General features: G+C 37.7%; 1 protein-coding gene across 1 annotated transcript in view; it reads left to right on the top strand.

Annotated features, from left to right (window-relative positions):
- EMSY (EMSY, BRCA2 interacting transcriptional repressor) overlaps positions 1–23,400 on the top strand; it is an 82,422-nt gene that overhangs the window by 9,710 nt on the left and 49,312 nt on the right. Inside the window, exons 4-9 of the mRNA XM_027848089.1 lie at positions 3,650–3,724; positions 5,143–5,184; positions 9,298–9,473; positions 11,099–11,251; positions 12,855–13,114; positions 19,028–19,304. Of these exons, the coding sequence (XP_027703890.1) occupies positions 3,650–3,724; positions 5,143–5,184; positions 9,298–9,473; positions 11,099–11,251; positions 12,855–13,114; positions 19,028–19,304 (983 nt within the window). The remainder of the gene's footprint in view (positions 1–3,649; positions 3,725–5,142; positions 5,185–9,297; positions 9,474–11,098; positions 11,252–12,854; positions 13,115–19,027; positions 19,305–23,400) is intronic.

The raw sequence follows: 23,400 nt of genomic DNA, 5'->3' as shown, positions 1-23,400 counted from the left end.
TCAGGTGATCTGCCAGTCTCAGCCTCCCATAGCGGAGGTTGCAGGCACGGGCCACCACATGGGCATATTCTTTCTAGTAGCACTTGTGGTATTGATTTGATGATGATTCCAGAGCTAGGATTCAGTTTAGCAGGCATTAGGCATCGATGTTGGTGGTGGTGGTGAGGGAGAAAGAAATATGATCAAGGAATGCTCTATAGAGAAGTTGGCAGTATGTGAGTTGAACCTTGAAGGAAGATTGGAATTCTGAAAGATGGAGATGGCATGTTAAACTTGGTAGCAACCGTTTGGTCGGTTTGTCAATAATGTGGAGTGTATGATGTGAAATTTTGGAAGGTTAGTCACTTAGTATATAATTGTTGAATTGAATTGTTACCTGGAAGAGGGAGTAGACTGTGTGTCTCTCAGGGTCAGAATTAGACCTAATCAATGGGAGTTTCAGGGAACCTGACTTGGGGTTAGTATAAGCAAGAATTTCTGTACAATTAAGAGTTTTCTGAAAATCAGACTGGCTGCTGTTACAGGTAGTGATGTGAATTCCCTCTCAGGTCGATGTTTAGACTAGGTCTAGATGAATACTTGTTTGAAGATCTTAGCATATAGAATGTGAAGGTATCTTCAATATCATCTAATTGAGTCCTTCCTTTTATGGTTGAGGAAACTTGAGACCTCAAGAAGGGAAATGGTGTCATCAAGAGGGTTCCAACTCAAGCTGGTTGACCGAAGTGACAAAAGGGTTTCGGTTTCTGAGAGTAAGATTCTTTGGTTCAGAGTCTGTCTCCTTGCAACCCGTTAGGACTGTTCTTAGATAAGCTAAACAATTTATGGTGAAGGTAATTCTGTTGAAACCTATCTTGATATAGTCCAATTTCTTTGTCAGAAAATTTTCTATTAACTAAAATCTTCCTAAAATTTATAACAATTTTTTTTCTTTCTTCAATGGAAATGAGAGTAACTTTTATTTGTATTTTACATGAACTTGAGGATATTATTAATTCACTCCTCAGCTTCATCACCAACAATAGACAGTTTTAGGAATAGTTTAGTTATTAGACTATTTGTGAAATGTAATCTGTTTAGTCTTTCAGTCTTGATTTTGTATTTGTTTATTTATTATCAGTAGGACACTTAAAAATTAGTAATATGATATGGCACAGAAGATAAACAACCAGTGAGTTGAGTAAGATGTTATTATCCTGGTGTCAGTTTTTAGAGCAGAGAACCATAGATTCCTACCATATAGATTAGATTCCTACCACTAAAAGCAGGTACAATGTCTTAGTCTCTCAAATCCTTCTTTCATTGGGTATAGAACTGAATATTCTCTGAGCTGGTGGCCCATCTTCCCACTTAGAGTAGTTGGGATCTTCACAATCTTCCCACTAGATGATCATCTCCCTTCCCCTTGAACAAAGAGGTAATGTGGTGTAATGATAGCCACACCTGGATTTCTGGAGCTGGAGGGTCTGTATTCAAATCTCAAGTTTTGTTACTACCACTGGAACTATGGGTGATAGTGATGGTGGTGGTGCTGCTGGTGGTGATGATGATGATGATGGTGGTGGTGGTGGTGGTGGTGATGATGATGATGACATGTTAATTTCTATAATGCTTCCCAATCACAACCTTACCATTTAGGCAGTATATCCCATTATCCTGTTATCCCCATTTTACCAAAAAGAAAATTGAGATTTCAGAAGATGAAGGGACTTGCCTAGGGCAACACAACTGCTAGGTTTCAGGTGTGGGAAATGAGCCTTAGTCTCTAATTCTTAATATTTCAATCACCCTTGTGGCAAACCACCTTCATCTTTCTGGATCCTCTCTATAAAATGGGTCAGAGTAGGTGGTTTCTAAGGTTCCTTTCAGTTCTAACTTCTATCAGATTTCTGCCAGTGAAGAGCTCAGCACCTCATGAAGCTGTGCATTCCATTGTTGGAAAGCTGTGATTGTTAGAAAGTTTTCCCATAATTTAAGTTGAAATCTGCTTTGCTTTAATTTCTTTTGGTTCTAATTCCTTTCATGCAACCCCTAACTTTTCCCTTTTTTTAGGATAAACTTGCTTTTTGTTTTATGCTTAGATCATTGACTTGTTTGGTCAGAGTAGTGTCTGCTTTTTCCCCCAAATCTGAATTGTCTAAAACCTGAAATGAACCTATACTCTTTTCTCCCAGTGTATACACACAGAGGTGTGTGTATAAACGCAACACACTCATACACACGTACTTTTTTCAGCCTTGAGTTCAGTAAACATTTATTAAGCACCTATTATGTAGAAAGTACTGTTCTAGAAAATGAGGTTGGGAAGATGGAAAAAAATGACAGTCCTTGCACTCAAGGAGCTTATAATAGCTATATAGAGTATGTATGATAGCTAATAGAGTAAATACAATTACACAATAAGAGTAATGTAAGACTTTTAACTTACCCTCCAAACCTAGAGCTTTCAAATTATTATTGAGGGCACTGTCATACATCCAGGTTCATCACTTTGATGTCATTCTCGACTTCTCCTTCTCACTCTGCATTATCTGCTCAGTTTATACATTTCTCAAATACATTCTCTTGTCTCTACTTACACAGCCATTACTGTTATTCAGGTCCTTATCATCACTTGTCTGGAATACTAACACTAACGGCCTCCTACTTAGTATCCCTGCCTCAAGCTTCTCCTCACTACAGTTCACGTAGCTGCCAGAGTCATTGTCCTGAAGCGCTGGTATGATCATGTGACCACTCCTCTTCTCCCACCTTCCCAAATAAGCCCCTGTGATTCTTGATTGCTTCTAGGATCAAATATAAATTTCTTTGGTGTTTAAAACTCTTCACAGCCTGGCCTCTTCCTGTCTTTCCTATGCCCTTATACATTATTCCTTCCCACCCCTCTCTGGTCTAGCCCTCCTGGTCTCCATATTGTTGTTCGCACACATACCTCCATTTCCCTTCTCCATGCCTTTGCCCTGGCTGCTATTTGTACCTAAATGCTTTCTTTTCTCTCTCCACCTCTTAGACTCCCTGGCTTCTTTAAGTAGCTTACATGGTACTTTTTGCAGGAGGCCTTGGCTGGGCTTCCCAGCTGCTAGTTAGTGCCTTCTTCTCTTAAGGTTACCTTGTATGTGCTCTGTCCTTATCCAGTATATATCTCTGTGTGTGTATGATATCTTCTCCATTGGAACGTAAGCTTCTTCAGGACAGAATTACTGCTTTATATGTGTATCCTCGGTGCTTAGTACAGTTCCTGAAACATTGTTTAATAAATGTTTGTTGATTGATTATAGTGTCAGAGACCTAAAAGAGAGGGCCTTATAAAAGGTTCCAGGACAGTTTGAGAAGGAAAGAGATAACTTAGAGATTGGGGAAAACTTTATGGAAATTTCCAAACAGAGCCTTGAAGAAGAAAAAGATTTCAACAAGTGTTGCTGATTGGGGCTTGCATTTCAGATGGCCTGTATGAATTCACAATGACAAGAAGAAATTGCTGGCCAAGATTAGGGAACAGGTTGGCATCCTGTTTGTCTGTAGCAGAGAAATCTCATTGTGGGGGAGGGGAAGAGGATTTGGTTCTGATCACTATGGTATTGCTTTAAAACATAAATATAAATAAGAAACAGCTTAGCGGAATTCTACGACTCTTTTTTTTTTTTGACAGCATCTCAACAGAACGCCACCGTGCTGAAGTGCGGAGAGCAGTAAATGATGAACGGTTAACAACAATTGCACATAAGTAAGCTATTAGTCATACTACACATAATTTTTATAACAGCTAGGGAACAGTGTTCCCATTATATAGTAGGTACCTGAGTCTTTTTATCTTTATGGTAATGTCTTCACTTACTCAGGGAAGCTGACTACAGAATTGAAACTGTATTTCACTGTTGTTTATCTAGTATGTTTATCAGTATTTTATCAGGAAAATAACCGTATCCAGGTTAAATCCTATTGCACTAAAACTCCATGTAACTTGAGATTTTTAAGCTTTAACTGACAGCCCATTTATATGGAATAATGCTCAATTCAGCTGAATTTCATTGCATACAAAATTGGATGGTTCCTTCATTTTCTGTAATAGGATTTGACTTGCATAGTATTGTATAAGTAGGAAATACAAATTATCTGGTATTTGAGTCGAGTAGTCAACATATTTTCTTATTTGTTAGGTGTGGGGTGCTCTGCTTTATGAGATTTGAACTTGGATTTATGAAAATCAGAAGTTATAGAATAGATAAATCACATCATAAAATAATATTATAGCAAGTAACATACCTTGTGCTTTTAAATGTTTTTAAATTTTGAACTTGTTGCTAAGAGGGTATTGGGGAGTGGAGTGAGGGCAGGGCTTAGGCATGGTTTGTAGGGGCTGTTGCCAGCTGAAGATGAGTCATGGGTGAAGGTAGGGCCACTGGGCAATGGTGATTTAAGGCGGTGGAAAAATATGAAGTGATATACAAAAATTTCATTTGGACACTTATCAGAGGCACATCCATTTTAAGAGTAAGAAATGCTTACTGAAATACATGTGTTATGTGTTTAATTTTTAATTAATAATTTTCATGTAAAAGAAAGAAAAACTAATTTGTTACTATGCAATATAATGTGAGCCATTAAACGGCATGTTTTAAATTAGTTAGAAATATTACTTTCTGCTTCTCATTTTTCCTAACCTGTAATCTTGATGACCATAATGGTCATTCACATTTTGTAGATAGGTAAACTGAGGCTCAGATTCTTGTGGTGGTACTGCTTTACTACATAGTAATGCTCTGAGGATTTACTAGCACTTTGAGGTACGTGAGAAATGTGCACTATAGAAATTTTGAATGTTTTCATTGGGGACATTTTGCATTTAATTGGCTCACTGACATGGTTTCACATACTAATGCATTCTTTCCAAAGCTATAAACTTGAATTGGAATGCTTTTCAAACAGTGGTTAGTGAGCTAGCTTCTTAGTTTGAGAATGCATAATAGGAAGATGATATGATTGTTAATAAAGTGAAGAAAAATAGCTTTCAAAGGCTCTCAAATAAAACGAGAATCTTGGTAGCATTGTTCTTGGACAACTAGTCGTTAAGTTGATGCATCAATTTCATACTTAAAGGATAACATTTATTTAGTCTCCTTTTCCTTTTTTCCCCCTTCAAAGAATGAATTTATCCTTATATTTGGGTGAGAGACCAAGTTACAGGTATGCAAATAGGTTATTATTATTTCAGGCTTTTACTTGTTTTTATTTAAAAATTCAAAATTATAGCTTTCAATTATTCAGGAGCATATTATTCAATGTATGAATTAGCCAGTCTCCTTGCTTTTCCTTCTCCTTCCCTTTCCTCCCCACTTCCTTATGCTGCCCACCTTTTAGCTACTTTGTTGCTTGGGAGTATCTTTAGTCAGAGGGTGGGAAGGGAGAGGAGTTGAAATTTAAATTAGTCAGTAGTCCTGGCAAAAGTTTGGTGGAGGAGGTAAAAATTAATTACCAAAATGTCATGGGTTTCTTTAATCTGCTTGACCTCTCCCTTTCCCTCCTCTCTACATTAGCATGGATAATTGAGAGTTGGCTTTTACCTGCCTTGTGTTCCTTTTTCTTCTTTTTTCTCCCTTTCTGGTTTCTTTTTACACATGAGTTTGACTTTTCTTTTTAAAAATTCTATTTTAGTGTATACATATAAACCCCATGGGTGTTTAGTACTTTTAATTTAGTGTTTTATATTGTAATACTAGCTTGCCCAGATGTGCTTTTCTAATGAATGGAAGGGATGAATGGCCCCCCCACTGTCTCCTCCCCCTTTCCTTAGAAGTGCCAGCAGAGCATACTGTAGCTCCTGCAGTTCTTCCTGAGATTACCTGCAGGAGGTCTCTGTACCCCCTGAGCCTGAGAAAACAACCAGAGCGGGGAAGGAATGCAGCTGGGGAGACTTGCATCCCCAGATTCTTCTCCCCAGGCCAGAAGGAATGGAACAGAGGCAAGGAGAAACCAGAGAAGACTAAGCACAAAAGGCGGGCTGTTTGGGAGGAGGGAGAGATGGGAGAACTTTAATAGGTAGAGTTCTTAAAATCAAAGAAAAGCTTCACTTATGGCTCTAGGTACATCCATGTTACATTGTTATTTTTTCATCATTTCCAAAGTTTGTAAATGTTTGGATTAAATTTAATTGAAATGCTATCTTAGAACCTATAAAAGATTTACAACTCGAAGGGACTTTAGGGATCATCTATCTAGTCTTATCCTTTCATTTTATAAAGGAAAGAAGCATGCCAGAGAGGTGTAGACACTTGTTTCAGGTCACACAGTAAGTAGTCAGTAACAGGGACAGGATTTTAGATCAGTCGTCTTATTGGACCTGCTTGGTCATAGTAGTATGAGTAGAAAACTCAGAATCTGAGGGGCTAGGGTCCTTTAACAAGGCCAGTTCCAGCCAGCTGTGATTCGGGGAATAGCAGGGAGGTATGGGAGGGATCTAGAATTTCTCTTCTTTCCTCCAGGAATTGGGCATGCACAGGGTACATGTGAGGTACTTTTCGAGGATAGAGATCATTTTGTTAATGTTCTTAATGTTTCAGGGCCCAGCAGGCCAGAGACTTCAAACAGCTCTTTAAGATTAGCGATTATTTTATTTATATTACCTCATTTAAACAGTTAGCACAGTGCCTGGCACATAGTAGGAGCTTAATAAATGCTTATTATTGACTTGACAATAGCTGCATGGGGTGGACGCTACAGGTATTGTTATTATTATCCCATTTTATAGATGAAGAAATTGAAGGTTTAAAGAGATTAAGTGACTTGCCACATTCAGCTCTATTGCTCAGTAAAGCAAACTGCCTCTGGTGCTTACCAGATAGGTGCCTTGTGGATTTTTCCCTAACGAAGACCGGTCAGGGCTTTCTATCAGCCCTCTCTGGGATTTCTCTCAGGACAAATGTTTCATTCCAGAAACACCCCCCCACCCCATTATATAGGGTTCCATTAATGTTCTATAGCCCCTCATATCTAGGATTTTCTAATGTCCCAAAACTCTTTCCTCCAAAAAATTACTCAGAAACAAAATACAAATTACACTCTTCATTCCCAAGCAAATGTGAATTTCTCTTTGATGAGCCTAAGTATTGTATGTTTAACATTTCACTTGCCTAAAATCAGTTCTATTGAAAAACCATTTTTTGCCTATGTCTCAATTCTTTGGCTCTGTTGGAAATATTTAGAGGATTTATAAATTCTCTGCCCAAGTTATAGTGCCATCTGTACTGTTGTTTCTCTGAATTCATGCTCCTGGAATTCATAATCTTCCACAAATTTTGGCATAGGCCATCATTTAAGTAATACATTAGGCAGTAGCAGGATGGACATCTCCTGCTTTAAAAGGTACATGAACAACAAAATCCTTTGTTGTCTAACATTTAAAAAGAAAGTGGATAGATGACAATTTAATAAAATTGATAGCTAAGTAGTGGCAAATTGAGATTTTTCAAACACCAGGAAAAAAAAGTAGAATAACTAATGGAAGACCCTTGAATTTTTTTTTTCCTTTAAAAATAATCTATTGCTTATTCTTATCCCTCTTTACTTCTCTCATTCTCCTTTTAAATCTCTTGCTTCAAACAGAGATTAGACTTTATAGATATAACTTGTAACTTGAAAGTTCATTTCTTCATTTTTGCTAGATGAGACTAACCTTAAAATGTTCCAGAGGAGATTCATATACTTTCCCTCAGTGTGAATATTGAACTGCTTTCAAGAAGTACTTTCCTAAGCCTAGTTTTAATTTAAATTAAGCCCTTCTCATGTTGTATGGTAATTCATTCTGTTCTGTAAAAGTGGATACCAGTTAGATAACAACATCCAGATCAATGTGAATAAATTGAAAGCTAAGTTAAATTAATATTTTAAAAATATATGGTTCTTAGTTATGCTGGTACATAGTTATTCATTTTACTAGAGTGTTGTATAGTTTTGAGCTATCAGTAGCGGAGAGGAGCTGTTTAAAATGAAGGGAACATTTCACTTTCCATTTCTAAAACTTCAGTGTTTATACATTTTTATCAGGCATCAAAGAAACAACATATATACGTAGACTTGGATTTTGTTTAGGCTATTGTCTTTGAAATGTCTGTTTTTAAACAGTATCCAGAAAAACTGTGTGTGTGTGTGTGTGTGTGTGTGTGTTTGTGCGTGCAGTGAAAAGAGGCATAAGCCAATATTAATTGATTGTGGTTGGGCCCTAAACTTGGAGATTAGCCAGTAGTCAAAATCAGCTTGTTGAACCAAGTCAAGAGAAGTGACCCAACTTCATTTGATACCTCCTCTCCTGGTTTGAGTGTTACTGGGAAGACATTTGCCAGAAAGATCTTTAGTGTATAACTAATTATGGTTTCTGCTTATTTCCAGTGCTTTAAAGTTTATCTAAAGTCAGCTTTGAACATGAAAAGGATAATATAATATACGTGCATGCACACAGCAGTCCTTCTCTGCCCCTCTGTTCCTTGCCCTCTCAGTTACCGTAACCTTAGGGCAGGGGGTCTTAACCTTATTTGTGTCATGGAACCCTTTGGCAGTCTGGTGATACCTATTGATCACTTATCAGAATCATAATTTTTTAGCAAATTCATAATTGAAGGAAATTTTAAATTTCAGTTAGATATATTGTGAATACAACCTTTGGGGTTTTATTCACAATAGATATTAATGAAAGAAAAGATGTAATTTTTTTCTTATCCAAGTTCACAGACACCTTTCCCCACCCACCTCCCCAAAATCTATCCATAGACACCAAATTAAGAACCTCTTACCTTAGCCTTTGCTATGGAAAGCTTACTTTGACAAAACCTAATGGAAGTTTAGTTTTTAATCAGCATCAATGAATATCTGATAAATCTGATTTGGAAGTTGATTTTTTCATTTTATTGGTAAATTAAACCATATTAGGAAGTTTTAAAAATTCCTAAAAAACAGTTGTCATTGATGAAATATAATATAAAACAAAAAGATTGTTGGAATCAATTTGAAGGCTCAATATTTTAAAAAAATGAAATAAATGTGGAAGAGTAACTTTTAAAAAATTCATAGTTTGCATTCTGTACATTTTGAAGTTCAGTTTATAAAACAAAATTTGTTGTTTCCTAAGTAAAGTGTGAAATAACCTGAAACCCTAATTATGGTCATTGGTTTTGGTATTGCTTCTTTAGAACAACTCTCTGCTATGCAGTAACTGTCTTACCTCAAAAGTCGTATTTGGTTGGAAAATATATAGTTGCTTTTTTAGCAATGGAGAACACTTGCAGCGGCCTCTTCTTTTTTGTTTAGTATGTCTGGACCCAATAGCTCTTCAGAATGGTCTATTGAAGGTCGTCGACTAGTACCACTGATGCCCCGGCTAGTTCCCCAAACTGCCTTCACTGTCACAGCTAATGCTGTTGCCAATGCAGCTATCCAGCACAATGCATCTCTTCCAGTGCCTGCAGAAACAGGAAGCAAAGAAGGTGAGAGGAATAATGTTTCTCCGAGAGGAGATGATTTTGACTGTTTTTCTTTTCATTTTATGAAAATCTGATCTGGATTTCTAAGTATTTTCCTCCAAATATTTAAAGGTTATAAGATGTAATGATGGACTATTCTGATTTAGGAAAACATGGTCACATTGGATCTTGCTTAGTTGAGACTTTCCCCAAATAAAAGGCAGGAGAAGTAAATCATCTGCTACTTAAATAGCAGAAGCCCTTCTTGCAATGAGTTTTTTAACCAATGTATAGCTGTGAGAAATTTATTTGATTTCATTATTGAATTCAAGGGGAATGTTTAAAAAAAAAAAAAAGGTGACAACAGTCATTTTGGCCACTGGCAAAAGTCTTGCAAAATGAAGTTCAGTCTTAGTCTTCTGGAATCAATAGTGTGCTACTCTGTTTCACTCAATGTGTCTTACTTCTGATCACTAGGCATGGCCTCTCTGATCAGTAGGCTTTTTTAGTTGTGATTTACTATAGTAAACAATCCAGATGACCAGTAATGATGCTCAGATTGTGCGTTCCTATTTAGACATGTATGACAGTTTGCCTGTGGGAATGACCCTCAGAAATAAATGCAGTTGCCAGATTACTTTAGACAGCTATCTTTTCCTGCCTAATAGTAGAGCTGAGAAAAAGAACTGGGTGATTTTTTATATTCATGCCAGGGTTTAGCTTAATGGCTAAAGATAGACGTTTTTCAAGGAGTGACATTTTCCCACAGTTAAACTAGACCTCCATCAATTTCTTTTACTCTTTTTTGTGGTGGGAATGTTACCTTTCTGATACCATGTCTACCCTTTTGCATCCACTTCTTTGGCCAGCCAGCTCTGGGATTTGCTGTTGCTGCCTCCATTTATTCTTTTCTTCAGATGATAAGGGAGTTGAAAGTGGAAACCAATTAGGTGTGAGTTCTGAGAGTTTCCTGATCATCTTACTTTGGTACCAGGAAACTGGGTACTTGTAAAAAAAAACTTGGCCCAAGCACTTCATTAGTTGTCAGATAAGCATTTGCCATTGCCTGCTAGTTGATGGTTGGACATTTCAAAGCTTTGTCCATTGTTCCATCAGTGGCAGGCCACTAATGCTGCTAAAAGGAATGCAGTTTAAAAAAAAAAGGTGATAATATTGATCACAATAACTACTTGCATTTATGTGATGCCCTAAGACTTATGAGCACATTCCTCACAACTTCGTGAGGTAGGGAGTGCAAGAATTATCCTCTCCATTTTGCGTATGAGGAGTTTGAGACCAGTCACATTTACTAAGTGGCAGAGCAAGGATTTGAATTCAATTCTCCCCTGACTTCAAGTCCAGTGCTTTTTACATGATATGATATCAAAGTGCCTGTATGGCCCACAAATGTGCTACTGCATTCTACTTTCCCCTTCCTTCCCTCCCTCTTGGTGTGGTGGCTGACTGAGACTTCTCAGGCCAGAGGACATCTGCAGAGGGACAGGGCATTACTATCTAGCTTTTGGTACCAATTACTGATGATAAGCTCTTTTCATTGACTTCTAGCTTAGTCATGTTAAATTGTTGAAATGGAAACTGTATGGATGCTGTGAAAGTTTACAAGATTTGCTTTCTTATTATTTGTTTAGTAGTGGTTTGCTATTCCTACACGAGTACCACATCAACCCCAACCTCCACCCCAGTTCCAAGTGGCAGCGTTGCAACGGTAAAGTCACCAAGACCTGCCAGTCCTGCCTCCAATGTAGTTGTTTTGCCAAGTGGAAGTACTGTTTATGTCAAAAGTAAGTGACACTCACTGTGTTGCCAAGGCTCAAGGCCGTCTTGCTTGCAGAGTACACCATGGGGTTGAATTGGCCCCCTTGGAGTAAATTGTTGGCTTGCTGTCCAGTCTTCAGCAGGGTTAATGCTTATGGGGTGTGACCAGGTGTGATACTTTTCAATCAGTCCTCATGCGAGAGAAATCACTTTCTTTCCATAGTTTTTCACTGTGGGGAACTACCTTTGAACAAGGCCTTCCTGCAAGTATGTAATTGCCTTATCATTAGTAATGTAATGGTAAATAATTGACACAAATGACACAGAATATCCTTATATGACTTGCTTAATGTTTATTTTCAACAGTTAATGTAATCCCTAGTATTTGTTAAACTATATTAAATTCTTAAAGATTGAATGCAGTTTTCTAGTCAGTTCATCATTTTATTTCCACTTGCCTGTAAAATTTTTTCATCACTTACTTTCACTTTATAAGGTAGTTAGATTTTTAGTTGTATTTGCTTCTAATTGCTACTATATTCTATTTTGCCTTAAGTAACTGATACGGATAATTAATCTGTTGTTCCTTGTTTAAAACAATATTAACCTTCTAATGAATATCACTCTTTGGCAACCCTTCAGGGGCTGAGATCATAGTCTTTATATGGTCCTGTTTCTAGGTTAGTTTTAATCAAATGGAAATGAGATGGGTGGGGGGAGATCTGAAGGATTTTTGTCTTGAGCTAATTAGCATTTTTTTTTGTCTTTGCATTACAGCAATACCTTAGATGGGTTTACTTTGATTTTTAAAAAGTCATTGCAAAAACAAGTGATTTATAGCAAATAAAGGGAGGCCAAGAATTGAATTTTCATTTTTTGTGTGGTGTTAGCAAAATTCTGATAGTCGAGTCCATTTCAGTGTAAAGACCTGTGTTTGAACATTTTTTCGATTCACCAATAGTATATTCATAGTCTTTAAAGAAGAAACAGTTAAGTCACAGAGCATGAGGTGGAAGCAATCCTTTCATCTTTGAGTTTCTTGTTGACTTTTATTTGGACCCTTCCTGTGCACTGCTCTAGTTCACATATAATGATATCTGTCCATGCCTCATGTCACCTGGTGGAACCCAGTTGTCTCAGAGACAGGAGTGTGTCTTGTTCTGTATTTATATCCCCACAGGTAGCACCAGGATTTGTATAAAATAGGAAACTAATAAAGAATTACTGACTCATTTCGGTTTAGATCATTCAGAGTAAACTTTGTGCATCCAGGGGGCACAATTAGTGTCAGTCATTGAGAGGTAGTGTGTTGTAGTGACTAGAGCACTGGGCTTGGAATTAGGGCAGCCTGGGTTCGAGTTCTGCTTCTGGCACATGCTGGTTGTGTGTCCCTGGGCAAGTTACTTAACCCCTCAGGGACCCAGAACAATCTCTTAAGACTCTAAATTGAAGAACAGTTGCTGATCCAGTTTGGAAGAAGAAATTTCCTCACTAGGGAGATCCCTTCACCAATAAAATCACAGGTCTAGACAAAAAAAAAAGTCATTGGGAATCATAAGGTGTTTTCTAATTAACAGGCAACACCTGGGGCCAGGATAACATTAATACCATAATCTGATCCCCTTTTAGGTGTTAGTTGTTCAGATGAAGATGAAAAGCCCAGGAAAAGAAGACGAACAAACTCGTCTAGCTCATCCCCTGTTGTCTTAAAGGAAGTTCCCAAGGCTGTTGTACCTGTCTCAAAGACTATCACTGTGCCTGTAAGTGGCAGCCCCAAGATGAGCAACATTATGCAGAGCATCGCCAACTCCTTACCCCCTCACATGTCTCCTGTAAAAATAACCTTCACGAAGCCCTCCACTCAGACAACCAACACGACAACACAGAAGGTACGTACGTACGTGGGAGGTGGCAATCGCTGTCATGGCACCATTCATCATTCTTTTCTAGGCAGGCAGTAGAAGGTGATTTTAACTTGGAACACAAAATAGGTCTATTTTTCAACCTCACAATTTTAGACATTGGGATTGTTCCAGAGAATCTCAGTATTTGTTTTCTTGGAATAATTGGAATAGGTTGTACCGAAAGTTCACACATCTGAAAGTGGAGAATTTTCCATGCTTTTCTTTTGGGGATATCCCCATTGCCTCCTTCACTTATTCTCTTGACCTCTTCACCCATTCTAATGACTCCTCATCCCTTTGAATTCAGTTCACTTGCCATTTTCTCCATGAAACTTTCCGATTTCTCCTCATTTGGTAATGAACTGCCTTTGGCATCCCATGACAATTTAACCTTTTCCAGTGTACTATTATGTATTATATTGTATCATTTATTTGTCATATCATATCCCCCTCCTTTGTTTGCAAGTTTCCCAAAGGCAGGGACAGTAAACTTTGTATCTTCTTCAGTGCTGGCATAGGGCCTAGAAGTCAGGAGGCACTTAATGTGGAGAGTGAATGAATGATTAGCAGCTTGCCTGGTAACCTCTCTTGACCGTGGTCAAGAAGTACTGGTCAAAGTCAGAAGTCTGGAGTTCTGTACTTGCCATGGTACTGCACTGCCTCCTTGACAGGCTCAGAGGATCAAGAATTAGAGGTATCTTGTCTAGCTCTAAGACCCTGGGCAAGGCCTCAATTTCTTCTCCTGTAAAAATGGGGATAATAATATCTATCTGCCTCAGAGAGTTGTTGCGAGGGTCAAATGGATAACACTTGCAAAGAGCTTGGCAAACTTTAAAGCATTATATACAAGCTAGCTATTTAGTTATTATTATTTTGTCCATGGTGACCTATGTATTAACTGGCAGAGCAAGCATTTGCACCTGGTTCCAGGTGCAGTGTTCTTTCTATGATCATATGTGGGTGGCACTTTCCTTCATGATTAGAAGCCATGACCACCTGTGCTGTTCTAGACCATTTATCTGCTGATTACAGTCTGATGAGTCACATGATGGTTTTTTTTTTTTACAGCAACTCATGGTCAAGGAATGATGTTTTTCTAGAAAGTGAATTTTCTTGTGACTGAAGATAATCTCTCTTTTTTAAATTCTAAAACTTTTAAAAACCATTTTAGATGGAAGTTTAAAAAAACAAATTGCATTTTTTGTATGTCATTACTCAGGATACACTCCTCATTTAATTATTTGTAGTCTTAACATTTTAACATTGTAAACAGTTTAATTTACCACACTTTTGTTAATTATCTGCTATGTTCAGGGTCCTATGTTCACCTCTGAGAATACAAGGATAAAAAAATAGTCCTTTCCTTTAAGTAGCTAGCCATCAAAATGGGGTTAAGATTTGTACAATTTAGTGTGATGTGGTAGAGTGTTAAGTAACTGGAAAAAGTGATATAAGAAATAGGAGGGAAAACTAACTTTTACAGACTTCATGGTGGAGGTGGGTGGTATCAAAACCATAACCTTATAGGAAAAATGAAGATTTCAGCAATGGAAATCTGAAAGAAATACGGCTGACCTGTGTGATTGAATGGAATTGGGAGAGGGTAAAATGAGGTCTGGGAATAGCTAGCAATCCAGTTTGACTGGACTGCATAATGTGAAAAGGAGGGTAGAGTGAAAGTTGGAAAGGAAAGTTGAAGTCAGATTGTGGAGGGCTTAAATTCCAGGATAAGGAATTTGTATTTTGTCCCATAGGCATTACTGAATCCCTGAAGGATTTTGAGCAAGGAGTATCATATTTAGACTGATACTTTTAGAGAATTATTTTGGCAGCAACATGAAAGATGTATTAAGAGAGACAGAGAAATCAATTAGGAGACTGTAAAAACAGTCTAAGTAGAAGTAAGGGTTTGTACTTAGGTGGAGAACTGTGAATGGAGAACAGGGGACTAATGTAGGAGAGCTTGTGGATATCAGGTAGTCAGCAATCCTTCTTACTAAATGCCAGTACTATGCTAGGTGCTGGGGTTAGAAAGATTTAAACAACAATTCTTACTTTCAAGGAGCTTCTGTTTTGCTGAAATATGATAGACTTAATAAGTCTGATTGGATTTTGAGGGAGAGGGAGGAATCAAAGATGATTGAGATTTAAAGCCTCTTTAGTGGTAGATGAATGCAGAAAAAGAAGAGAAAAGCATCAAGGAGAGGGCCTTGAGAGAAAATTCTTACCTGGGGACAAGAGGAAAGAAAGGATCCAATGAAGGGTACAGCAGAAAGAAGAGGCAGAGACAGATAGGAGAAGCAGTAATACAATGTTACAGAATCCATAGGAGGTCATCTTCTTAGAGAAAGCAGAATATTTAGGGGAGGCTTGAGAAGGTTTAGAACAGTGGTGGAGGGGAGTGTGAGTGTGTCAGGGAGGATTAGAAAGATTGCTCCACAGTAGTGAGAGAACAGCTAAGGTTACCATGAATTTGTGTTAGATCCACTCATTGTGGGGTTTTTTGCTTATATTTTAACCTAAGCAATCAGTGGCTCAGAAATAAGAGGAGAGTAGATGGTAATACAGAGGTTGAGAATTAGTAGGATGTGAATGGCTGAAGCTTCCCATAACCTGTGTAGCCTTCATCCTATGTAGGTTAAGATGGTTAGAGATCCAAAAGTGAAGTATGTTCCATTGTTGAAATGACTATGTAGTCAGAATTTTGAAGCGAGAGAAGTGAAACCAGTACAGGGTTAAAGGGTTAGGAAAACAGGGTAGGAATAAGGGGTTGATGAGTTATGATAAGGGCAGATAGCAGGCTCATGAGGGGCGAGATGGTGGTGAAGATGTAGGATTGTGATCCACAAAGGGAATTTTAAAGTTTAGGATCTTGGAGATGGAATATTTAGAAGTGAAGTCTAAAGGTGTGTCTGCGTTTTTGGGTGGTTAAAGGAAAAAGTCATGGGAATAAGCACATAAACTAGGAGGGCCGGTTTCCTGAGAAGAAAGGAAGCTTTCTAAAAATTCTATGTAATGTAATAACTTGGAAAGAGATGAAGATCATAAAACAGACTTTCAGTGAAAAAGGTTTTCAAACAGAAGCTGAGGGACTGCTTGTCAGTGATGATATAGGAGGAATGCTTGATCAGGTATGGCTTAGGTTGGATGGCCTATGAGCGTCCTTTCAACTCTCAGATTCTGTAATTCTGTGAATTAAAAATAGAAAAAAAATTAGAGAAATTTTCAGGTGACATCACCTTTCAAGGATTATTGTAGGGAAAAGTGCTTTGTAAATCTTAAAAGGCTGAAGAAATGTAAGATTCCCCTAGAGACAGTCTAGTATAATGGGGAGAACACTGGACAAGATTCCAGTCCTAATGAGCTTCTTCCTTAGCTTTGTGATCGTGGGCAGAGGAGAATGGGGATGTCTGTGTGTGTGTGTGTGTGTGTGTGTGTGTGTGTGTGTGTGTGTGTGTAAAAGGAAGACATCAGATCTTTGTTTTATGAGTATCAGTTTATTAGTTGTGTAGAGGATGGGTTAAAGATGGAAGAGATTAAAGGCAGGAAGACCAGGACTTCAGTACAGTAATCCAGGTTAGAAGTGATAAGGACCTGAACTCTGTGAGAGAGGCTGTGTGAGTGGAGAGAAAGGCATACATGTGAGAGCTGTCATAGAGGAGCAGTTGGCAAGGTGAGTCATCTTTGTGAAGATCACTTAGATAGAGGAAGGCAAAGAAAATCTGGTCCAGAGCCTTGCTTGAGGTATGTTCATGCTTAGTGGGCGGGAGAAAGAGGAGGATCCAGCAGGAGAATGGGAAGGTGTGATTAGACTGGTAGGAGAAGAAACTAGAGAGCAGAAGCCAAAAGAGGAGAGAGTATCCAGGAGGAAGGGATGGTCAAAAGTGTCAGAAGCTTCAGAGAGGTTGAGGAGGGAAAAAAAAAAAAGGCATTGGATTTAGCAGTTGGTAATATTGGTAGTCTTAAAGAACAGGAACAGTATCATAAATTCCACAACAGCATGGATCATACCTTAGCACAGTTCCTGGCACATAGGCACTTAATAATGTTTATAGATTGATTGACCTCTTTTATAACCCCCTTCCCTAGCTCATTTAATGTATTGCATATAGTAACACCCAACTGTATAGCTCTTTAAGATTTACAAAACACTCTCTTCATAACAACTTTGAGGTTGGCAGTACAAGTATTATAAGTTCCTTTAAAAAATTTTTTTTATTTTTTTAATGAACAGAGATCTATTTTCCCTCTTCTTCCCCATACCCAGTTGAGAGGTGGAGGAGAAAGGGGAAATAAATTCCTTGTAACTGTTATGCATAATAAAACAAGACAAATTCCCTCATTGACTGTGGTGTGAAAAAAAAAATGTCTCTCTCTGCACTCTGAATCCATCATCTCTCAATCAGGAGGTTGATAGCAAGCTTTGTCATCAGTCCTCTGGAATCATGAATGGATGGTCATTGTATTCATCAGAGTTCTTACAGCTTTGGTTTTTACAGTGTTGTATAAATTGTTCCCAAAATTCTGATCGTTTCATTCTTCATCAGTTTCTAAAAGTCTTCAAAATTTTTCACTTTTGTAATGTTGATATTATGATATAAATTATTCTGGTCCTGTCATTGAAAGATTTAAGATAAATCATAAAATGTCAAAGTTGTAAGAGCTCTTACAGATGTGATATTTAGAGCTTGAAGACACCTTTGAGGTGTTTGGTCATTCAGCACTGTTTTTACTGAACAGGATCCGAGGGTCAGAGAGTTGAAGCAATTTGTCCAAGTTCAATTGATAAGAAGCATCAGAGCTGAGTTTGAGTCTTTTAACTCCAAACGTAATGTTTTTCCCACTGAATTGTCACAGCTTACCTTCCTGGCTTCTCATAGTTAACAGTCTTTCTGTTAACAGATTTTCATGTCTGTGTGGTACACAAGCTCCCAGGATGTTGACTTTTGTGAATTATTTGCTAAATTTCATTATGAAAGACTCTAGGGAATGGTTCAAATTCTCCTTTTGTTATTATAATTTTATATGAGTACATGAAAAACTGTGACTTCTTCAGTGTGGAAGCTTCTAGTATGGGAATTCCCTTCATCAACTGTATTGCAACCCACAGAAGAGTTAGCAGATAGACCCCAAGGAATTAACAGAAATAGAGTTATTATATGACTAGAAATTTTATTCCAAGGCTGCTGACTTAGGGGAAGAAACAAAACTGATGCTGAGCCTCTGTGATTTTAATTATCAACTATGAAAAATAATTACTTTGAAGTTTAGGGGAAAGGAGGCTGCACTATATTACCCCTGTTGGACAGGCATATTATTGAAATGAAAAGAATACCTGATTTGGAGCCAGTTGAATTGGAATTGAATATTGGTTCTGCCACTTAATATAATTGATGTGACCTTGGACAAGTCGCTTTTACTCCTCTGGACCTGTTTCCTCATGTACAGTGAAGAGTTTGGACTAATTAATCTTTAGGAACCTTTCCACTTCCAAATCCTGACCTTTCATCTTCCATTTTCCTGGATATTTCTTCTGTGTTTTATCTGACCAATATGAATTATTAGATATGTACACATTCAGTAAATTCAGACACAGTGAAATATAGAATTAGGCCATTTTATAGGTTTGACTTTAAAAGCCAAAAGGAATTTAGCTCTCTGTGTCTGTCTTTTGATTTTACTGTGATTCTCTTCCTAAGTAGATACAAGGCACTTTGTAGAAAGGGAACTCAAACATTCTTGCTCTTAGGTCAGGGTGTTATTGGCCCAGTGTTAATTATGCTCACCACAAAATAAAATGCTATGGTTTTGTAATTGACTTGTAAACTATATTTGCTAAATCATATTATGATGCAGTTTGATATGTGTATAAAAAACTAATTTTTTTTTCTTCTTTAGGTGATCATTGTGACCACATCACCAAGTTCAACCTTTGTACCCAACATTCTTTCAAAATCTCATAATTATGCTGCAGTCACTAAACTCGTCCCCACATCAGTCATTGCCTCCACAACTCAAAAGCAGCCTGTGGTCATAACTGCTTCCCAGTCCTCTTTGGTCAGTAGCAGCAGCAGTGGCAGTAGTAGCTCCACTCCATCCCCCGTTCCTAATACCATTGCCGTAACAGTTGTGGTGTCCTCAACACCATCTGTGGTTATGTCAACAGTAGCACAAGGTAAGAGAAAACTGAATATTCATTCATGCTGCTGGAATGTGATGATGTGGGAGAAAGACTTTTTTGGAATTTGGGATCTATTTTTTCTTAGTGGATGGGAGAATGGACTAATTAATCTTTGAGAACCTTTCCACGTCTAAATCCTGACCTTTTAGCTTCCATTTTCCTATTTATTTTTCTGTGTTTTATCTGATTGGGTGGTATGGGAGTTTTCATGGACTGGATTATTGAAAAACTTGATATGGGGAGAGGTGAGAGATGTCATTTAAGAAGTGTCATTTAAGCTTGATAACAGAAAAAAAAATGAAAATCTCAACTTCACCTTAGTTAAGATAAGTTCAGCTCAGGATTGAATATTATACAGAATTCTCAAGAGGATCAACCAAGCACTATTAATGTGGGCCACCTGGAAGGACATGGAAATTGCCTGTTTACCCAAAACTTTCTACTCATCTCCCTCTCCATAAAAGACCTCATATCTTTACAGAGGAAATTGAGGTTATCCATTCTTCTGTACTTAAAAACTACATTTTCCCCCTTTATTTTCTGCTTCTTTGCTCTAGTCACTAAGAAAAGAGTGGTACTTCTCCCTGCCAAGATCATCGTTGCTTTCTGTGCCCTTGACTCCCCATTGTCTTTTTTATAGGACTTTTGTTTCAATTAGTAAGCTTTTTTTTCTACCTCCCAGCTCCCCTACCCCTAACATTGAAAAGCAAAAACCAAAAACCCTTGTTTTTGTAGTCAATCCAGAAAAAAAAAAATCCTATATTGGCCATGTCCAAAATGTACCTCATTCTGTATCTTGAGTCCATCAACTCTGGCGGGAGGTATGTAGCAAAATCATTGGTGGTTGATCATTGCATTGATCACAGTTTTTAAATCTTCCATAGTTATTTATTTGTATTGTTCTTTGTAATGTTGTTTCCGTATAAATTGGTCTCTTGGTTCTGCTCGCTTCATTCACAGCAGTTCATGTAAATCTTCCCAGGTTTCTCTAAAACCATCCTTTTTATCATTTCTTAAAACAATAATATTCCATTACATTCATAGACCATTATTTGTTCAGCCTTTCCCCAACTTACGAGTACCCCATTTGTTTCTAGTTCTTCACCACCACCAAAAGAGTTGCTATAAATATTTTTGTACATATGGGTTCTTTTCCTCTTTTTGCAGGGTATAGGTCTATTCATGGTATTTCTGGGTTAAGAGGTATTCATAGTTTAGTAAACTTTTTGGATCCTAGTTCCAAATTGTTTCCCAGAATGCCTGGACCAATTTATAGCTTTCCTAATAGTGTAATTAATGTGCCCATTTTCTCCCTCCAAAATTTATTATCTGACTTCTTCATCAACTTTGTCAATCTGATGAGTGTGAGAGTGAGCCTCAAAGTTGTTTTAATTTGTATTTCTCAAATTATTAGTGATTTGGAGTATTTTTTCATATTGCTATTGGTAGGTCCCTAATGTCTCAAGGATAAAAGATAAAATTCTCAACTTGGCATGAAAACCTGTTTGACTCTAGCCTTCCTTTCCAGGCTCATTACATTACAACTACACTGGCCTTATAATAGTCTCTAGACTCTTGCTATTCTTTTCGTGCCTTCAAAGGCTGACCTTGATGCCTACAACCTCTTCCCCTCTGGTGATGAGAAGCGCTTGCCGGCTTCACTATTCTGCTTTGCTGTTTTCTCCTGAGACAAGCCTTCCCTGATTCTCTTAATTGTTAGTGCTGTATCTCTCCTCACAATTATCTTGTTATTACTTATTTTTGCCTATACTGTATCCCTTTAGTAGATTGTAAGAATCTTTGGGACAGATATTGTTTAGCTTTTGTCTTTTTTTTTTCTCAGTTGTTTGAGCGTACTAGGTGCTCAGTATAGATTTATAGAATTGAGTAAGAACACTTATTTGGAAGAGTATTAGATTTAATGAAACATCACCTGTGTGAAATACTGTTTGAAGTTAGTGGGCAAAGACTTCTGAGTTTTGGTTTTTTTTTAATTTGGAGATTTTATTGACCTAGGGTTTGACTTACACAGCTGCATGTATTTAGTTTAATAACTTTCACTCAATTACCTTTGAGTTGATGTGTACTGTGTATAAAAGACTATGATGGCTGTGGCAACTTTAGATCTAAAGTTGTGTTCTTTACCCTAATTATCTTCTAGTCTAGTAAGTGGATAAGACATGGATAAGTACAGAAAATGAAAATATACAATATTAGATGATTTTCCCAGTCTGTCATTCATGTTCTGGTTTCTCTTTCTGCACTTCATAGACTTTAGACTTACTCCCTTAGCTAACCAGTTCAATAATATATTGTCCTATCCTTGAATCTTTTTTCTCCTTTCCCCATATAGAGTCTGTTCCCCATTCCTGTAAAGAATTCACTCATCACCTCTGCTTTTCAGAATCCTTGCTGGCTTAACTTGGGCACCATCGCCTCTGTGCATGATTACCTGATTCCCCTAGCTAAATGTGTTCTCTTTTTTCAGATTTTCTTGAACTTTTTATGAGAATCTCTCCTTTTCTTCCTTTCTAATCTACTTTATGTTATACTTAAATACGTGTTGTTCTCCTCCCCCCCCCGCCCCCATAGAAAGGTAACTTTTTAAGGGTTGAGAATGCCATTTAAATAAATTGTTGTGTCCCTAGCACCTGGCACTTAGTAGGAACTTAATAAATGTTTATTGAACTGCAAAATAAGTGATATGTGTGGTCTAAGGGACCATAGGAACATAGGCTTACTGCTCATATGTTCTAGCTCCTCCTCTTACAAATGAAGGGACTATGGTGCAGAGAGGGTTATATATCACTTGCCCAAGGTTACATACGTTTAGTAAGTGGCTGCACCAGCATCTGAATGCAAGTCCCCATCGGCAAGTATATTACATTTTCCACTGTATGGAGCTCTGATGGGAGACAAAGGAAGGCTTTGCGAACAGGGTAACATTTGAGTTGGGCTTGAAAGGATGGATAGGAAGTCAGCTGGCAGAGAGAGGGAAGATGTTAGATCTATTTCTGCTTGGGCTATTAATTAGGAAAGTACAACTATTTTGAGAATGGCTTCATTAACACTCAGTGACTAGCAGAACAGTCTTAGAAAGGAAACTGGTAATAACATAATGCTTCCTTCATCTGCAGTCTCTGTGGCAAGTTCTTTTGAGGGCATCTGTCATTAATTGCCTCTAAATTCTACCAAATATCTCAGTTAGCGTCAGAAATAGCAGACCTTAATTGTTCTTTTGAAATACTTCTAACCTAGTCCTTTCTGTGCTCTGAACAAATAAAGGGAGAAACAAATAACCTTGCTAATTTGGCCCATAATTAATATGTTAAAAAAAAACAACATTGTTCTGCATAACCTATTTTAAGGAAAAGACATCAGTTAAATATTGTTCCATTGTTTTCTATTGCAAGTGTACTTCAAGTTTGATTTCTTAGAATTGATTGTGAAGGGGCAGAAAAACGTAACTGATTCCCCACCTGGCCATCTCTAGTAGTATTCTTAATGTGAAATGTCATTTGTTGGGACATTTTTTCCTTTCTCCAGTTCTCATCACAGTTTGTTAAAATATGGTCATCTATTAGAAAGAAAGGAAACACTATCTATATTACGCTTCTTCCAAGAATGATACTATTCTTTTGGCTCTAGCAGGTGGTTTTTATAAGGGACTTATGGTATACTCTCATGGTAGAGAAATGTACATTCCATGCCTATATTTTTCATTTGTATTTTTTTATATATTATGGTAATTGTTATTTATTTTTTTGTTTTCAACATTTACTTCCACAAGATTTTGAGTTGCAAATTTTCACCCCATCTTGACCCTTCCCCCACCCCAAGATGGCGCATTCTGAATACCCTTTTCCCTAGTCTGCCTTCCCTTCTATCTCTTCCCCCTTTCTCTTATCGCCTTCCCCTTCAATTTTCCTGTGGGGCAGGATGGATTTCTGTACCCCATTTCCGGTATTTCTTATTTCCCAGTTGCATGTGAAAACATTTTTTTTAAACATGTGTTTTTAAAACTTTGGGTTCCAGATTTTCTCCCTTCTTCCCTCCCCACCCACCCTCATTGATAAGGCAAGCAACTAAA

This window comes from Vombatus ursinus, unplaced genomic scaffold, assembly GCF_900497805.2.
Source record: "Vombatus ursinus unplaced genomic scaffold, bare-nosed wombat genome assembly UNPS02005659.1, whole genome shotgun sequence".
NCBI classification, from domain to species: Eukaryota; Metazoa; Chordata; class Mammalia; order Diprotodontia; family Vombatidae; genus Vombatus; species Vombatus ursinus.
This window is presented reverse-complemented; position numbering and strand designations above follow the sequence as displayed.